Source organism: Dioscorea cayenensis, chromosome 1 (genome assembly GCF_009730915.1).
Source record: "Dioscorea cayenensis subsp. rotundata cultivar TDr96_F1 chromosome 1, TDr96_F1_v2_PseudoChromosome.rev07_lg8_w22 25.fasta, whole genome shotgun sequence".
Taxonomy (NCBI): domain Eukaryota; kingdom Viridiplantae; phylum Streptophyta; class Magnoliopsida; order Dioscoreales; family Dioscoreaceae; genus Dioscorea; species Dioscorea cayenensis.
Genome location: NC_052471.1, coordinates 28,503,848 through 28,523,241, shown reverse-complemented (window position 1 = coordinate 28,523,241; position 19,394 = coordinate 28,503,848). Strand labels below are relative to the sequence as shown.

Sequence of the window (19,394 nt, the reverse complement as noted above, 5' to 3'; positions counted from 1 at the left end):
TGGTGGTGCTGGAAGACGTGGTATGCCCGGAGCTGGGAGATCGGTGTTACCCATGGGCAGGGCCCGGAAGGGCAAGCGTGGCGGTCCCAAGCAGCCCGCGCAGCATTATATTTATCCTTAATGATTTTAGCTAAGCACATCGCATCGGCTAACGTCTCCGGTTGTAAGATATACAGCTCGCGTTGTATGTCATCCCATAATCCCGAAAGGAAGCAGTTCAATAGACTGCTGGGTTGCAACCCAACGACTCTCGTCGATAAGCATTCAAACTCGGACATGTACACCGTGACGGAGGACTGTTGCCAGAGTTTGTAAAGGCGAGCCTCATGGTTCACATACTTGGATGGACCAAAACGTATTTCCGCCAGGCGGAAAAATGCACTCCATGTTGTCAATTGGTCAGTAGCGAATAGCCAATGGTACCACTGGAGAGCGGCGCCAGTCATATAGAAAGCGACCATAGAAATCTTTTGGTCTTCAGGAGTAGCATGATGTGCAAAAAAATGCTCAATCTGAAAAATCCAAGATAGAACATTCTCACCTGAGAAGAAAGGAATCTCCAACTTAGGGAGGCGGGCCAGTGATTGCGAAGAATGACCCGCTGCTGAAGTTGCCGGCATAAGGTGAGGGTATCCCGTTCCCGGCGAAACCGGGGGTGACGGCAGTATGGAAGGTGAAGGTCCTCTTTCAATCTTGGATAGCTTGAACATCATGTCAGACATCACCGTTTGTTGAGTTGCCAGTGATTTTTGGATAGTATCAAAGAGCTCAGCATGCTGCTGAACCGACCCACAGAGGTCCTCCATCTTGGCAAGCAAGGCATCCTGGCGTTCGTTGAGATGATGGATGCTCTCCTCCACAGCGTGAGATCGTGTTGTCATTCACTCCGTCATAGAAGCGGGATGCAATGAAAGCACCAGTGTAGCGTCTTGATGCGGCACTAGGGTTTTGGGGAAGATAAGGAATAAAAGAAAAAGGGAAAAAGTAGAGAGGAAAAGGGAGAAAGGGAGGAGAGAAGAGAAAGAGAAAAAGAGAGAGAGATAAGAAATTAAATGATAGGATGCCACTCATTCTCTCCTTTCATTATATATTCCTTCTTTTTGAAATAACAACCTCTTACATAGTACCTTGTGCTTCACGCCATGCCATACAATTGGTTAAGGATTACAATCATCATTGATTACGAGGTAATCTCTAGTAATCAGCCCATAATAAAGTCGCCAAACCGCGTGACAGCAGTCGCTTCCCGGTTGCTCCTCCTTAGCCCCTTTGTCTGTTGACCATTGACTGGTACAGATTTAAAGATATATGTGCACAAATTGTGTAGACGTATACAAACAATATTTATAATTGTGTATATCATATCATATTCAATTTTGAATGGGTTTAATTCTGGTGATCTAATTAAAGTTTAGATAGGGTCCTAATTATCTAAACTAGACGTGTGAATTTACATAATAATAATAATAATAATAATAATAATAATAATAATAATAATAATATGATGTGTACAATTTCTGGTGGCAACACCATCAAATCTATGATGAGAAGACTTGTAATTAGCCCCACAAAGATTTTTATACGGCGATCTTAGTGCATAAATCGTTTGACTTCGTTAACATATATATATATATATATATATATATATGTAATCAGTGTGATAACTATACATTGATTTGATGTCTGTATGTATATATGTTAAATTCAAGTACAGACTCTCTCCCGAGAAACCTTGAAGGTTTTGAAAATCCATTGGATAGAGTGATATATATATATATATATATATATAACACTTATATCTTAATTAATTAATATGTATAATTTCGGTTGAAATGAAATCTTCAAGAAACCTTGCTCAAGTGTTTAGATTATCATAAATTTTTTTTTATACACCATGAGACACCATGCATGCTCACCGATTTCAATATATATTTAGATTTATTTTTATTAAATTAATTTTCATGATTATCAAAATCAAACTTGGGAGCACAATTAATAATTTATATTAATTTAAATTTTATTTTGATTCTGAGTTATGATAACATTCGGAAGTCGGGCTTTTACTAACTGTGGAATATTTTTCCTCAAAAAGCTTGGTGAGAGTTGGAACAATGCATAATCTGAACATTCAAAAACAAATGGGTCGTATGCTTCTTCCATAGCTTTCACTAGTGCAGACTAGGATGCCATTATTAGTGGCGAAACCACATGAGAAAATTCCCCCACCCTCCTTTATAATTTGATCTCCCTTATAATTTGAAATTAAATTAATTTGATAATAAATTAATTAGTTTATGTCTTAATTGCCTCAATCTATTTTACAATTGACCCCCTTAGTTTTTTACTAACTAAAAATAAAAGAAGACTAGTCTCATCTTATCCAATGATAAAGACGTGACTTTTGTTTGATTAGAAATTACATTTATTTAATATTTATTTATTTAATGTCTTAACTTTGGCTCTAATTTTACCAATTTCAACTGCAATTGTGGAGAGTTTTCTCTGCAATAAAGATTGTGAAAACTCAACAATGTAATATAATTGGTGATTAATTCTTGCTTAGTGACATACATTGAGAAAAATATCTTTGATTATCTAGATATATAATGAAACAGTTATTTATTGTTTTCAAAATATTAAAATTCGTAGGGGACAATTATGAATTTGCTTTTGTTGATGTTTTGTAGTAGTTGTTTATATAAAAGACTTCTTTTAAAAACAATTCTATAATTTTGATTATATTTGAACTTTGATTTATTAAGTTTCATTTTCCCTCTTTGGCTATGATTTTTGGCTCTACCACTACCCATTATACCAATTTTCTGCAACATCTAGTTCCAAGGAACTACCAGTCCATCAAAGTAAATAGTAGCGATCTGCAAGCAATCAACATTATTGATATTATAGTATTCAAAAAATTGCTCTTCCTTGAATATTCATTGAAGAACATCTATCCCATCGAATCTTGGAAAATCAAGTTTCATTGATCTTGTCTGAAAGGGTGACACTTGTTTATGCTCATGTTCTCCTAGCAACTCGATATGGATCGATTGAGGTAAAGAAATAGTGCTATTAGAGCTCTGGGCTTACTGTGCTTTAATGTAAGTGGTTAATACCCATCGGTCCAAGAACTTAAGTGGTAGTGTTGTACTTGGAAAGGCGCAAGAAAGCCAGGGCAATTTGTATACCCAGCATCTACTAAGTAGTAGAAACCCAGAAAATAGAGAAATATTTCATATTAGGTAATGGTTCAAAAGCCATTTATTAATAGGTCTCCAAAAGCAATAAAATTATTTTTTTTTACCGTCGAGAACCTTCAAGCCATTAGGCTTTTTCACTGCATCCCTAAGAACCCGACCATCATGGGATGAACCTTCCCATCCATATAAGACATATATAAATTGCATGCCTTAACTGCAGATGGCGAGGACATTTGTAGTAATTTAAGATTTTCTTGATCTATATCCTGGTCGATCAATTTTAGGTACATTCACACATATATGTGTCACATCTAATGCTCCAAGACAATTCTACATTAAATAAAAAATAAATAATTAGTCACATAATATCTAGGACTAACATAGCATAAGAATCTAAGTCATTACCTTTAACCACTTCCACCTAAATTTGTTAGAGTTTTCAGTTACAAGTTCTGGTTTCTTCAAAAGAACATAGTGACAAAGAATAACTGATTTCAACACAGCATGGAAATGCCGACTAACAGTCTCACCCTATCGAAGGAATTGATATCTAATCACTCTATTCTTGACATGATGTGCTATAATGTTAAAAAAATATTGCGATCATCTCTTGGACACCAACATTTAATGTACCTTGTAGCCCACCAGTTGTAGTTAACAATTGACACAAATTATGAAAACAACGTCGATCCATGAGTAACATGTCAATGCACTTAATATCACTTTCAAAAACTAAATGGTAAATGTACTCATGTTGTTTGCGGCGTCTAGTAGATGATGATGAAATCTCATGTTCAATCATTCTTCGTCTATTATTACTTTGCTCCATTGCACACGTGGTGAGTACAACACATAACACGTAGAAGTAGCATACAATCATTGCACAATATACCCGAAGTTGTTTAAGCCTTATCATATTATCAAAATCTAAGTTGACAATAATACATACGTGTAAGTTAATAAATATATGTTCAAACAATGGAACAAGTGTTATTTGCACATATAAAATAACATGACATGTTATTTGCACATATATATTTTGATGCTAAAATTGCCAAGTATAACCAACCATCTCAATAAATAATTGGAGTGGTCCATTCTTCACACATCAAGATAGAGGATGCTCTATAATGAAAGGTAGATCTAACTCCACGGTGTGGTCCACAGTGGAGGTTGTTTGGCTTTGACAATTTATTGTGTATCACTCTTTAGTAATATAGTGAGCATGAACAACTACTTCTCAACTATGAAAATATATTCAATAAATGAGTCTGAAAATTCAAAAGATGATGTTACATATGATCAAATTGAGAACCAAGTCCTATAAAATCTAACATCTCCAATTTGACCTCATTGAATATTGATTATCAAAAGTTCTATATGAAGTGAATAATTTAATATATATGCATGTTAGATTTTGCATATTTTTAGAATTTTAAGTTAATACCATTAGTTTGTAGAACTTCATTATTATAAAAGTGATAACTTATTTTCTTTGTGTAATTTATGTATATTGATTGTTGAATCTGATCATCTTAATCACTTTTAATTTGACTCGATTCTTTATATAATTGGTGTAAAATATAATTTTCTTGATCTATTTAATTGAGAGCATTAATCAAAATGGTTATCGACAATAATAGTTGGATTATAATCAGTAAAAATTATTATTATATTTTTATTTTTAGAAAACTATTGATCTAGTCTAACTCAAGTTTTTTATTTTAGAAAATCATATAAAAAACCTCAACTTTCAAACTAATTAAGTAATGCTATACAAAATCATCGAAGAATGAATCTAACTCAACACTAATTAATTTATATCCACATTTGAAAAATTTTCAGACATCTCCTTCTAACAACTCTATTCCCATCCAATTATTCATATTTCACTTGCATTACTAGAAAGCGATCACATGCTTCCGTATCTTTAATTATATGAGTTAATAAATCTTTAGCTCAATTAAAATTAATTAAATATGATTTAAATTTAAAAATTTTAAAAATCAACATTTCTAATTAATGGTTGGTGTTCATTAACATTAATATTTTTAAAAATATTGATCATTAAATATATCTTGTTGTGCAATGACATGAAAATTGCCTAGTCACAAAATGATTAAACCAATAGAAAATGAATAAAAATGAAAAGGCATTCTCCTTGGAGAACCTCATCAGCAATATGAATGGAAATTGATTTGGTCAACAAGGATGCACTTTCAAGAACACAATGATAACACTTACAATCAAGAAAACTTGTCTAAAAAAGGCATAGAAAAAGAAAAGATACATTGCTATACTTTGATGACGAATGCACTCCCTCAACATAGCACCACAATGTAAAGCAATGTCCATGTTCTTATAGCTGCAGAATTTAATCTCATCAGCTCATGCACCATCCTGTTAAGTGGGACATAAATCTTCCAATAATATTGATTTATAGAAAGAAAGTAAATTGAAATAAATTAATGTAAAAATGATTGCATCTTATGACTAAAAAAGGGTAAGAATCTAGATGACAATTTGCAATAATTAATTAACATTATACAGCTTGATCAATAATACTGAGCTGTCATTGCTTTCTTTCCTATAATACTAGCAATGATAAAAAAAAATTGCATCACCTTAAGTCAAGGTAGAAAAGGCACAACTACTACAAAATAAAAGAAAAGGAAGTGGAAAATCCAAGAGAACAATGGCAACAAAGCAACAGATCTTAGGAACACCAAATACTCCAGCACTTAGTAATGCTGAAATGTGAGTACCATCTTAAACTCAGACAAAAGCTTATATAATTGGCACCACACAGCACAATCCTATATTTTTAACATATATTCAAGAGTTAAGTCATCCTTGATATTTATAGAATGAATTATAAAATATTATTTGATAATATAATGCAAAACAAAAATTTAGAGAACTCTCACTCAATTTCAGCTATGCAGAATCTTTAATTGCTTAGTTTATTCAAATGGAAATAATATATCAACAAATATAATCCTTTTGAGGAGGTGGGTTGCAAAGATCAACAGTGTATGGATCACTAAATGGGATAGTACTTTTAACCTGCATGAAATCATAGAGAATAAAACAATAAAACAATAATCATGTCACAAATTATTACTACTATTATTTTTTTTTTTTCTCACTAAAATGTAAGCCATGGAATAGGTCGCAGAAGCATTTTTGAATATTAGTTTCATTGTCAAACATAAAGCAAATATGAACAGAGTGAAAAATAGAAGATTTAGATTGCAATATATAAATATATACACTCTGGAATATAGAGATTTAAAAGTTATTGCAGTGTGTTTTGTTGTTAAATGAATTTTTTGTGTTCTTTTTATTTAAATGTGTATGAAATACTTCATTTCCGATCAATTGAAAGAGATCACAGAAGATTATCACCTCGAAGGTCTTTTGACATGTATATGGACTCTCCAAAGTTACAATGCAAATAAGTGCAACCTCTTCCCTTGAAATTTTACCATGTGATCACATCATTGTGTAAAGTTTTAGCTATATAATTAATAAAATGCATTTCAAGGATGCAAGATGCAAAAAAATTAAATGCAAAGGGATTGTTGTTAATACAGGAATAATGTTGTCTCCTTGATCAAATATAAGATCAGCCCCAGCAAACAATTGTGTACGAAATACCACTTTCCCGTAGCAAATCCTCACCCTATGGAAGAACAGTTATGATGTTTTGCAAATTTGTGTATTATGTGACCTCTCTTGCTAATCGTATCACATGACTGATAAGTTACAGCAAAAATTTTGAAGTCTAAAAAATTTCTATGCACACTCTGTAAGGCAACTCTAAATTGCAATTGTATCATTGAGTTTCTCAACCTGAACTCATTCTCATAGCACACAATATAACTACAATATAATGTAGTGTATGTGATACATAAGGTCAATAAAATGCAAAACAAAAATGTAGAAAATTCTCACTCAATTTCAGCTATGCAGAATCTTTAATTGCTTAATTTACTCCACTAGGGCTAATATAACAATAAATCAGTTAAAGATAGTACCAAGGGGGAAAAAAAACAGTGGCAATTCAGACATTATGCTGAAATTCAAATAAGCCAAATAATCATCATATCCAACAAGTTACTTATCTTCAAGAAAACAAAAGTTAGAGATCAATATAACATTAGCTACACTATTATATCAATTTGCCGATAATAATTTTACGATCAGTGACCAGCAAGATGTGATAAAAGAATTGATCTCTATCCAAATTGAGAAAGTTTAAAGGGCTCAACTTTGATTTTCTAATAACAACATACGATAAGAAGAAATCCACAAAGAAATATAAAGAAGACCAAAAAAATAAGGAATGGCAAACCTGGAATGATGGACCGTCCTAAAGAGAGAAGTTTGCCACCGATGAAATGGGCAAGGGCCATGGTGAGATCGTCTTCGGACATTACGGCTCGTCGGCGGGGAGCAACCACTGCTGGTGAGACCCTTCAAACCTCACCCTAACTCTGGAACTAACTCCAACATCAAAGAAAACACATTAATAATAAAAAAATTGTTCTCAAGAGCATTTTAGTCTTTTCTCCATTCAGGATAGGGCTAGTGCGCACAATTGGTGGTGATTGCCAATGTCTCACACACTACTCTCCCACTCCCTCCCCACTACTGCCCCACTCCCACTGATGCATACCTAAACAAAGAATTATACCCAATCCCCCCACTCCTAATCCACTCCTAACATTCAAACAACCCCTTAGTCTCTCCTCCATCTGATCCATAGCTGCAAGGAGTTGTCCATCTCTTTGATCTATGGTCACAAGAAAAACATCTAATTTGGCGAGATCTTTCATATGAGTAGATTAAGCTATTCTCAATGTATGAAACGCTCTCAACGAAATCACCAAATATGTAATATATTTAATCTAATGCTAACTACTATAAGCCAACAGAGATCGTATAATATAGAATTCATGCATTCAAGCTACTGAATGAAGAGCTTAACTCTGCATCCATTCATCAACATTCACAAGATAAATCCAACATCCAATCCACCGATACAATTAAGACAAACTCCAAATTAATAGCAAGAGTTCACGGATCAATAGATCCAACTTAGATATAAGTAAACGATAGTAAAACAAAAAGAAGCTATAACACTTTCCTCCTTTTCCAGTCACCAGAAATGCTCACCAGAGCGCAGTCCCATTCCTAGAAATGGCACATTATTATATTCTTCATGACAAGTAATTTTTAAGTTCAATATTCCAATTATCTTGTCAGTAACGTAGTCAAAATTCTGTTCAGCGACCGATGTTAACCAACAGCAGTCTTTGGCTATGGCTACTTCGGAAAAATCAGTCACTCAATCAACTTCATCGATCATGAGGAATCCAACATTTCCGCGATTCGGATCCTAATCCCGCTCTAGAGTAGAGTTCTTCACCTGTCACTGCTGACCTGCACTCTGCTGGTGGCTTTGCCTTCATACATGCTTTTATCTTCTCGTTCTTTGCTTTTCCTCATATGTATCTTTAGTAGATCTTTATCGCCTCACCTCCCGGTGAGAGTTTCGCATCTTCTACTCGTCTTTTTTTCGCTATGCTTTTATTTTTCGATAAATTTGTGGTTTTATCCAAAAATTCTGTTCAAAATTAATAACATGAATACAGCTGTTGCTCACCATCTTTGATAACAAAATTCTCATCTTATATGGTGGCTTTATATCAATCATATATAAGCATAAAAAAATTAAGAAAAAAAATTCAAACATAATGTCACCCTTTTTCTCCAAAATATTAAGGGGTATATATATATATATATATATATGTGTGAATTCGCCTGACTAGATCTCTTCATCACCACATGGCCTCATGTGAAGACTTCTCTTTCTTGCAGCCTTTCTAATTTCTAAACAAACAGAAGCAGCACATTGGCACATCTCAATGATTGAATTAATTAATCACTGAACCAAGCCACAACTGATTAAAGTACAAGAACAGGATTAATCAAAGTACAAAAAATAACCAAAGAATCCAAACAGCTCAAGTTGTCAAAATTCCATTAAAATCAAAATAAATTTACTATTTCTGTTCTAAAAATGTGTTGAGGTTCTTTCATTACAAAAAAAAAAAAAATCTCTCAATTTCCATACAATGAGTAAACCTGATTTCATTCATGTGTTTTGAAGCACTCTGAGAAGCTCATCACCCATGGCTTTCAAATTTACCGGTTTGCGAATTAGCCCATTCATTCCTGCCTGCAAACATCTCTCCCAGACATCGTCCTCGGCGCTGGCCGTTAAAGCAACAATCAGTGGCCAGCACCGGCTTCTGAATTTTCGTATTCTCATTGCCACTTCGAAGCCATCCATGTTCGGCATGTGAAGGTCGAGAATGACAAGCTGGAGACTTGTTCCCCAGTTGCCGAGAGAGCTCAGGCATTGTATGCCGGAAGACACAGCCGACACCTGACAACCGAGTTTCTCTAAAAGCTTTTGTGTCACAACTCTGTTGACTGCATCGTCGTCAGCGAGTAGTACTCGGAGGCCTTTGAAACGAGGGGTAGAAAGCCGATAATTATGATCGGAGATTGGAGTGGGTGGTTGTAGCTGAAATTGGATAAGCAAAGTCATGCTCTCGGCAAGGCCTTTCGAATTTGGAATTGACCATATGTTCCCCTGCATCAGCTGCACATGTTGTAAAGATAATGAGCTCATCAATCACTACAATCGAATAAAAACGAACATTGATAATTAAATTATGGGATGTGTATGAGTGAAATACCTGCACCACTTTCTTGCACATGTTGAAGCTAAGACCCATGTCGAATCCTTCGCTGTTGGATCTCCGAGGAAGGTTATCTGAACTAGATGAACCATGGTTTTGCGATTCTTTGATCACAATCTCAAATTTTACACAACTGTTTCCACTAGAAAAGTTCGGTTTCCATGCAATTCGTTGCGGATCCTGCTCACCGTCAACCTCAGTATCACTGAAAATCCTCAAAGCCACAAATCCATCATTGTACCCGCTTAGTAGATTACCGACCATATGCAATATCACATGAAAAATGCGTTTCTCATCGCCAATGACTCTGTCAGGCACTGCATTCTCTACCTGAATGCCAAAACCAAGACCCTTCAAGTCACACAAACACCTCGCTGCACTCACAGCTTCTTTAATCATCGAATGCAAATGAAAAGATTGCATCTCCAGAGCTAATCTGTCTCGGTTGCTAGTAGAGATCTCCATCATATCATTGATCAGTGTCGACACAACACTACTGGTTTTACTTATCGAGTTAATCATTAGCATTTGTTCAGGACCAAGATTTTCTTGTTCCATCATCGACAGCAAACCTAAAATAGAGTGGATCGGCTTTCTCATTCCATGGCTCATGACCCGTTGGAATGAGTTCCTGGCTTCACTCGCCATCATTGCTTTCTGCTTAGCCTGCAACAAAGCCCGGTTTTGCTCCTCCAATTGGTCTCGCATCAGCTGAGACTCCTCCAAAACCGCAGCATGAGAGAGAGCGACAGCTACCTGATCAGCAACCACCTCGATGATGTCTAGCTCATGGCGGTTCCAAACACGGGAATCATCTCTGGGGAGAACCAACACCAGAATAGCATAGCTCGTCTGGACTACTTGCGGTGTGCCACCTTTGAAATTGGAAACATTAAGCATCGGCATCCTGATCGCAGCTACTGCTCCCGGTTCAACAGCACCTCCACTACTAGCCAATCCAAGTTTTGATTCCTGCTCCAGTCTTTTAGCACCATCAGTTTCTTTAATTTCAATCACATCAGCATCATCAACCGGAATTGAGAATCCATGAATTTCCATAGCATCCCTCCGTCTCAACTCATGAGTGAGATTCATCACCTTCTTATCCTCACTCGGCATCCAGACAGCACAATTTTGCAGCCCCAATGTCTTTGAAAGCTCTACTAGAGTTGTGTACAAGATAGTATGCCGGTCGATTGATTTCCGTATCTCTTGTGTAAGCATCCTTACATGCCAGCTCGCTTCCTCCTGCCTCTTCATCATCCCAACCTCTCGGTTAAGATCCCGAGCCTTGTTCATTAGGTAACTCTCTCGCACTTTCACTTTCAACAGCTGAGGAATCAACGTCAAGAGCGCGATCGCGGTCGCAAACGATACAAGAGCAGTCAAAAACTTCGAAATTGTGAGGCTCAACATAAGCAAGAACGAATGGGGCTCGTAAGTAAACACATTGAGCAAGTGAGTGAGGCCACAGAGAACGATGAACGCGCCGAACTGAAAGAGGACCCATTTGAAAGGGAAAAGATTTGTGCAAGTGACAAAGTACAAGAGTTCAAGTGGAATCGAGAAATATGCAGTGGCAATCAAGAAATCACTAACTTTCTGTGTTTGAAATATGCTCTCAATGCTCCAAGAACCATCACCATCACAATTACATCGATGAAATTCAATCTCACCAGCGAATACAGAGACGAAATTAAGGGACAAAAACAAGAAACCAATACACAATGCTCTTAACATTTGCACTAGAAAGCATCAACCCACAAAAGTTTGCAGATTCTAATGTTGCAACAAACACTTTCAGTTGTTAAAATCCTCATTGACAAGCAGTACATTTCAACCTAATCACAACAAATGGAATAGATTATCAATATTAGATACAGAAATCAGCAAAAGAGAAGAAATATAAATTCACCTGATATGTAGATCAAAAGTAACAGTTCAGAGATTTTTTTTTTTTTTTCTAAAACCTAGATCTAAATCAGATAAAAATCCAAACTTGATGCCCTAGAGAGAAAGGAAAATAGCAGAAATACCTGGATTCCTTGCTGTTTGATTTGGCTTCACTTATTCACCACCCCTTTGGAATTCAAAGGTGAGAATAATAAGTCTTGTGGATAAGGAAAGGTGGAGTCTTTTCAAGGTCTGGATCCATCTCCTCCCCCTATTCTTCCAAACTACCAAGAGAGAGAGAGAGAGAGAGAGAGAGCTCCTTTCTCCAAATATCTAGTTCCCAAAGCTTAGTACTTACATGAATGGATTAAGGGAAAGGAGAAAAAGACAGCTCCTTTCTACAAAACTTTGGTTCCCAAAGCTTAGCACTTGCATGATGGATTAAGAGAAAAAAAAGAAAAAGAGAGCTCTTTTCTCCTAATCTCTATTTCCCAAAACAAAGCCCTTTCATATATGGATCAATAGAGAGAAAGAGAGCTCCTTTCTCCAAATCTCTAGCTCTCAAAGCTTAATACTTTCATGAAGGGATCAAGAGAGAAAAACAACAAAAAAAGAGAGCTCCTTTATCCTAGTTTCTACTTCCTAAAGCTTAGCACTTTCATGGATGAAACAAGCTTCATAAAAAGAAAGCACTTTCACTAAGCTTTATCACATACATGGATGAAAAGAGAGAGAGAGAGAGAGAGAGAGAGAGAGATGGAAAGATAGAAAGATAGCTCCTTTCTCATAGTCTCTAGCCCCTCCTCCCAAAGCTTTATAGAATGAATGGCTCTAATTCCATTAGCTAAAAGCTCAATCATGCACACTCTGTTTTGCAATCAAGAGGGAGAGAAAGAGATGGAGATAAAGAAAAATAGATGAGAAGTTTTTTTTTTTTTGCTAACAAGAAAGAGAAAGATTGAAGCAATGTGTTTATAGCTCACTCTGTGTTTTGAGTTTGAGATATATACCATGCCCACTTTGTCTCTTTTGCAACCATGAAAGAGAAATGTCAATGTTCAATGTACCAAGAAACAGGGAAATACATTGCATTTGTAGTGTTTTTTCTCTTTTTTTTTTTTTTTTTTTTATTATTTTTATTTTCTTGGATATTTGACCACTGCTTTTCTTAGGCCCACCGGCCTAGAACCAATTCCAAACGAAAATACTGAAAATTCCCTAAAAAAATGTAGATTTTCTCTAACCACATCCTCACTTGTTGCTGTGTTGTGTGTGAGAGAGAGTTGTCCTCAACCTCTCATTTGTTGAGAAAATAAATTAATTGAAAAAATCAATTTAAAAATTATTTATTTGATTATTATAAAAAATTTATAGAGTAAATTACAATCAAATTCTAGGCTCTTTATCAGTGTCACCCCGGACTTCTCTTTCATAATAGTTGTTTTATGTGTTTATGTTCTATAGTAATGCTATTTATATAATATTTTTTTATTTATGGTGTATATCTATGACAGTGTTGTTGGTTCAGCGTTTAATCATAAGTTTCTTATATTTGAGCGACAATAGTTTTTCCGTTTTTTCTGTTTTTTTGTTTAAGTACTCTATTTTAATTGAATATGATTTATCAAGTTTTGCAATATCTATATATATATAAATATAGGGACCTAAATAAGAAAAAGAAAATCTTAAGATTCGTGTGATTTGGTCCTACACGTATCCACATGAATTATTTATTTAAGTCTTTGATTACTATTTTTGGGAAGCAAGGGAGCTGAACTTGGTCACCTTTTTGTAACATGACGTATTCCTTCATCAATCTCAATCATTAATATATTTGTATGGTTTTTTTTTTATTTCTCAAATTATATATTTTCCTACGAACAGTTGTTTGGTTGGGGGGGGATATTTTCCAATCAAAGACCCCAAACGTTATCCCTACAAACTTCTTTTTTATAACATTTAATATAATTAATTTTAAAATTTTGTTATAAACATCTATTATTAATTAAATAAAATTTAATTAATTTTATATAAAAATTGTTTGTGTTTATTTTATTGCCACATGATTTATGTTGTCTTTTAAAGAGAAATAAGCTAAAACAATTAAAAAAATAACTACAAGTTGAGAAGAGATTCAAAATTTAATTAACACCTATGTCTACTTTAGGATAAAAAATTTTGTAGAGCACTGTATTATGATTTTTTTCCACTTTCGTTACCAGATTTTGATTTGTATTTTTTTGGTCATCAAATATCAATTCCGTTTCACCCGGAGGGTATTGATCGATTTTGGACAATTTTATCCTACGTGGCTACTTGAATGACACGTGAACTGTTGACCTAGACCTCACTAAACCAACATGAACATCAAACTTTGTCCAACTAGACATCTTCTTTAACCATGTGTGCACTCCATGTTAAGAGGCCTTCCACTTCATCAGCCCTTCCACCTTCACAAAAGAGCTAGAAACCCTTTTCTTCATCCAAAAGAGAGCCTGGCCAAGAGAGATTGCTTTTCTGATCACGGTGTTCATGGATCACTTCTCCCTGTGAAAGGATTCCAAAGAGGGAAAAGGGCTTTGAAACCCTGGCGTTGGTTTTTTGGAATAAGATTGTGGAGTAACAATTAATTGGGGAAAGGCTAGGGAATTTGCAGCCTATGAACTCCAGCCTACTCACATTTTTATCCCCTCTGTAAATCGTTGGTGTTGTTATTTTTTTTTAAGATTTATGAACTTCTTCAAAATATATGTATATTTTCTCATTGTGTAATGGATATTTTAAATTTCCAGTAAAAGAATGCTACAAATGAATGTTTTTAATTTGCAATTAATGTGTGATGAAATACTCTCACGGGGTGTTTAGATGCCAAGAATGGATTGGGGGAGGAGTGGATTAGGAGTGACATGAGGGGTAATGGAGAAAGAGTGAGAATGAAGAATGTGTTTGGTTGATAAGATTTGGAGAGTGTAATTTATTGGGAATGGGAAAAGTAAAGAAAGTGAATATGATAAAATGACAATTATGACCCTCATCCATATAAATGATATTGTATATATGATAATGAGTTATTTTTAGTTATATATATTTTTAAATTATGAAAAATAAATATTTAATTTTAGTATACTATAATTTCAATCTAATTTTTGGGATGAGATGTTAATATCATTAATTAGATATTAATTAATGATGTTAAATACACTGAATTATTTTTAATTATAATTTTTAAAACATTGAAAAAATCTAACTAATTAATTATAAAAAATAACTACTTAAATTGATAATACTATAATTTTGTTATAAGTATTGTATTTAAATATTAATATTATTAATTAGCTAGTTATTAATGATATCAACTATAATGAGATATTTTTAATTATATTCGTGTAACACATTAAAAAAATTGAACTAATTAATTATAAAAAATAACTATTTAATTTTATAATACTATAATTTTGTTATAAGTATTATATTTAAATATTAATATTATTAATTAGCTAGTAATTAGCTAATTAATGGTATTAACTATAATGATATATTTTTAATTATATTTGTGTAACACATTCAAAAAAATTTAACTAATTAATTATCAAAATAAATATTTGTAATAACATTGAAAATAATAATAAGATAACTTAGGGGCATATAGGTCTTTTTCATATCCAGGATTGGGCAATCCACCCAAAAGCATTGTGATTGAAACTCACTCACATGGGTGAGTCTCACTCCCTCCACAATCCCCACTCACTCCCAATGATGTACACCCAAACAAGGGATTGCATCTAATCCCTCCCCCCTACTCTTGGCATCCAAACACCCCCTCAGTGTTTTTAATTTTTGTTTGTGTTGTGAAGTTTTTCGAGATTTGTGAACTTCAAAATATATGTATATTTTTTTTTATTATGTAATGAACTTCAAAATTTAGTTACTTATAATCTTATTGTTATTGCATTGTAAGAAAGAAAGAGAATGATTTGAAGGAATAACACATTAAAAGCACAAAATTGGAGAAAAGAAAAGCAAGTTTTATAAAGAGTGAACATGCAAAACATAAAATCTAGCACCTAGGCGCTACAACAAAAAGAGGTGCAAAACATAAAATCTAGCACCTAGGCGCTACAACAAAAAGAGGTGCAAAACATAAAATCTAGCACCTAGGCGCTACAGCAAAAAGAGGTGCAAAACAAAAAGTATACCGTTTAGACGCTACACTCTTTGGCGCCTAGGCGCTACTCAAATATTCAAGTTATAAAAGGGACTAGGGTTTGAGACGAAAAGAGAAAGAAAATTTTGGAGATCAAAAAGGTGGGAGGGAAAATTCGACTAGGATCTATTGCCAAACTTTAGTTTTTAGTTATTCTTTGTTTATTTAATTATGAACCTTGTTAATATGTCGAACTTTGAAATTATTATGTTCTAAATACCTTTTTCTAGGACTACAATGTTGCTATACTATGAAAATCTAGATTCGTCTTTGTTTAATTTAATTGAAGCATGTTTTAAAGTTATGTTGGATATTCCAATCTATGCTTAATAATTGCGGTTGCTTGATCAATAATTGCATGATTAGTAATTCGATTTGAGACTGAGAGGTGATAATTGAATTAGGTATTGATTAAAATATAATACAATCATCATAAGGTAAAGATATTTATGAGATTGTATGCATCATTATAACTTTTTAGAGTTTAATGAGTTCCATAGATTCATAGTTATCCTTTATATGGAGGTTCTTGGGTCTTTGTTTGAGTAGAGCTTATCTTGTTCTTCATTTTATCTTGTTCTTGTTTATTTGGAAAGTTGTGAAGTCTTCTTTTAGATGGCATTTTGGATTGAAACTATGAGCTTTGGACGCTATAGGAGTTATATATACATTTCTTTATTGTTCTGCTTGAAACCCCTAGTGGAGGAGAGATGTATTCTAAGGAGTTTTGTAGAGTTTTAACTCTCTGTTACTATGGCTCACACTGGAATTACTGTAGATTTGAGGGTTTGTTTTTTGGTACTGTAGCAAACACGTATTGGCGCATGTTATTTTGAAATCTTTAAAGTTAGGGCTTTGATCCTCTTCGAGTCGTAATTCCACCATCCTATGTGCAGGCCAAAATTCTTAGTTTTCGGTGTCTAATTTGATTCATTTAATTTGTTGCGATTGGTTTCAATTTTTATATTATGTTCTTATGCTTTCGTATTTGGAATGCTTTTGTATGTGTAGGAGGAGAGCCGCCAAGCAAAGGCAAGGCCTTGGATGGAGCTTGACCATATTTTGGGCTTTATTTGTGAGTGAATTTGTGGTGTTAAAACACATAATCGAGTAGGATTTGAATGATAACTAATATGAGTATTTACACTTGTGCCTGGCTTTGGAATATGATTCTATTCTTGAGATTTTATTTGATGTCTTTTGATCCTTATTCTCTTTGTGAAAAGAATGGTTATATTCTTAAAAATGTGACACTTCTTGTGAAATGAAAGTCTTGTGCTTTAATATGCAAATGTTGTGCAACATTGTGTACTCACATTTTGGTTATATGTATGTATATATATATATATATTATTGTGTTCTTTTTAGTTTTATTTGGTGTATTCCCTAGCTATAATCCAATATAGGTTTGATCAGGTTCTTTGTCAACCTTGCACTAATTTAGGGAAGATGTTACTCACCCAAGTTGGATAAACGTGGAGGTTGTTCCATGCCTGACTGTGAGTCAGGTCGTGACAATAAATCAAAATCAAAATATTCAATCTATTTTGATTAAGCAAAGAAATCAAGCTCAAAGTGAATATCGCACAAGATTGACTACTTTAGTAGATTGTCTTCAATTTCTTTTGCGAAAAGGGCTATCTTTTTGTGATCATGATAAATCCTAGGAATCAAACAACCAAGGAAATGTTTTTGAACTCTTTCATTTTCTTGCTAAATACAATGAAGCTATCCATAGTATTGTTTTGAATAGTACTCCTAGCAATCTAAAATTGTCAGCTCATGATATTTAAAATGACATTATAAATGCTACAGCAAGTGAGGCAATAAAGGTGATTATTAATGAGTTAAGAGATGATTTATTTGCAAGCTTAGTAGATTAATCTAGTGATGTCTTAAATAAGAAACAAATGGCTCTTGTTTTGCATTACATGAATGATAGAGGTTGTATTGTTGAACACTTTTTAGCTATTGTTCATGTCCCTGACACTACTGCATTATCACTCAAAGAAGCAATTGAGTCTATATTTTCTAAGCATGGATTAAGTTTATCAAGATTATGTGGAGAAGGTTATGATGGAGCTAGCAATATGCTGGGTGAATTTAATGATTTGAAAAGTTTGATTTTTAAAGAAAATGAGTTTGCCTTTTATACTCATTGCTTTGCACATCAACTTCAATTAACTCTTGTAGCAATTGCAAAATGAATATTCCATTGCTTCACTGTTTTAGATTGTTGGTTATTTACTTAATGTTGTTGGAGCTTCTTGTAAGAGATATGATATTCTTAGAGAAAGTCAAGTTGCTAGAGTTGTTGAGGCACTAAAAAATGATGAACTTGCAAGTGGAAAAGACTTAAACCAAGAAATTAGTCTTAAATGCACCAGTGATAGTAGATGGGGCTCAAATTATGGAACATTACTAAATTGTTTTGTTCCCTCTTGTGATTGATGTACTTAAAAATGTTGGTGAGAATGGTTTGAATTCAAAGAAAAGGGTGGAAACACAATTCTTATTGCAAATGATTCAATCTTTTGATTTCATATTCAACTTACATTTGGTAAGAAATGTGCTAGGTATTACAAATGAATTGTCAAAGTCTTTACAAAGAAAGGATCAAGACATAGTTAATGCTATGGAGTTAGTTAAAATATCTAAACAAAGGCTACAAATGATGATAGATGATGGATGTGATCCTTTATTACATGAAATCCTTTCTTTTTGTTAAAAATACAGCATTTTGGTTTCTAGCATGGATAACAAATATGCACCTGTACTTTCTAGAAGATCACAACATAAAGCTGTTGATGTCTCAAATTTGCATCATTATAGAGTTGACTTATTCAATGTTGTTATAGATAGACAACTTCAAGAGCTCAGCAACCATTTTATTAAGATTAACACGGAGTTACTTCTTTGTGGAGCATATCTTAGCTCAAGTGACTTTTTTTATTTTAATAAATAAAAATTGATTCACTTTCCTCACTTTTATCCTCTTGAGCTTTTAGTTGTGGATATTATGGGACTTGACAGTCAACTTGAAACTTATGTTATTAATATGCACTCTAATCCTAAATTTTTGAGTATTAAAGAGATTGATCAACTTGCTGAGAGGTTGGTGGAGATAAAGAAGAATATTGTTTATCCAAGTGCATTTCTAATGGTTAAATTAACTTCAATATTATGTATTACAACTTCAAGTGTAGAAAGGACATTTTCAGCAATGAAAATTATGAAAAATTAGTTAAAGAACCGAATGGGAGATAATTTGATGAATGATTATTTAGTTACATATATTGAAAGAGATATATTCAACAACAT

General features: G+C 33.8%; 1 protein-coding gene across 1 annotated transcript; it reads right to left on the bottom strand.

Moving 5' to 3' along the window:
- Window positions 1–9,246: 9,246 nt before the first annotated feature.
- LOC120259930 (ethylene receptor 2-like) lies at window positions 9,247–12,801 on the bottom strand. The gene is made up of 3 exons (XM_039267391.1): window positions 12,013–12,801; window positions 9,974–11,817; window positions 9,247–9,876 (listed from the first exon to the last, which is right to left on the bottom strand). The coding sequence occupies exons 2-3, from the start codon at window positions 11,714–11,716 to the stop codon at window positions 9,364–9,366; spliced, it is 2,256 nt and encodes a 751-aa protein (XP_039123325.1). The 5' UTR covers window positions 11,717–11,817; window positions 12,013–12,801; the 3' UTR covers window positions 9,247–9,363.
- Window positions 12,802–19,394: the final 6,593 nt, after the last annotated feature.

What these genes read in the sequence shown, in the direction of transcription:
- LOC120259930 (XM_039267391.1), bottom strand. Translation starts at nt 11,716, where the DNA reads ATGTTAAGAGCATTGTGTATTGGTTTCTTGTTTTTGTCCCTTAATTTC. An exon ending in TGTGCAAGAAAGTGGTGCAG is followed by an intron (nt 9,877 to 9,973) that starts GTATTTCACTCA and finishes CAACATGTGCAG; the next exon opens with CTGATGCAGGGGAACATATG.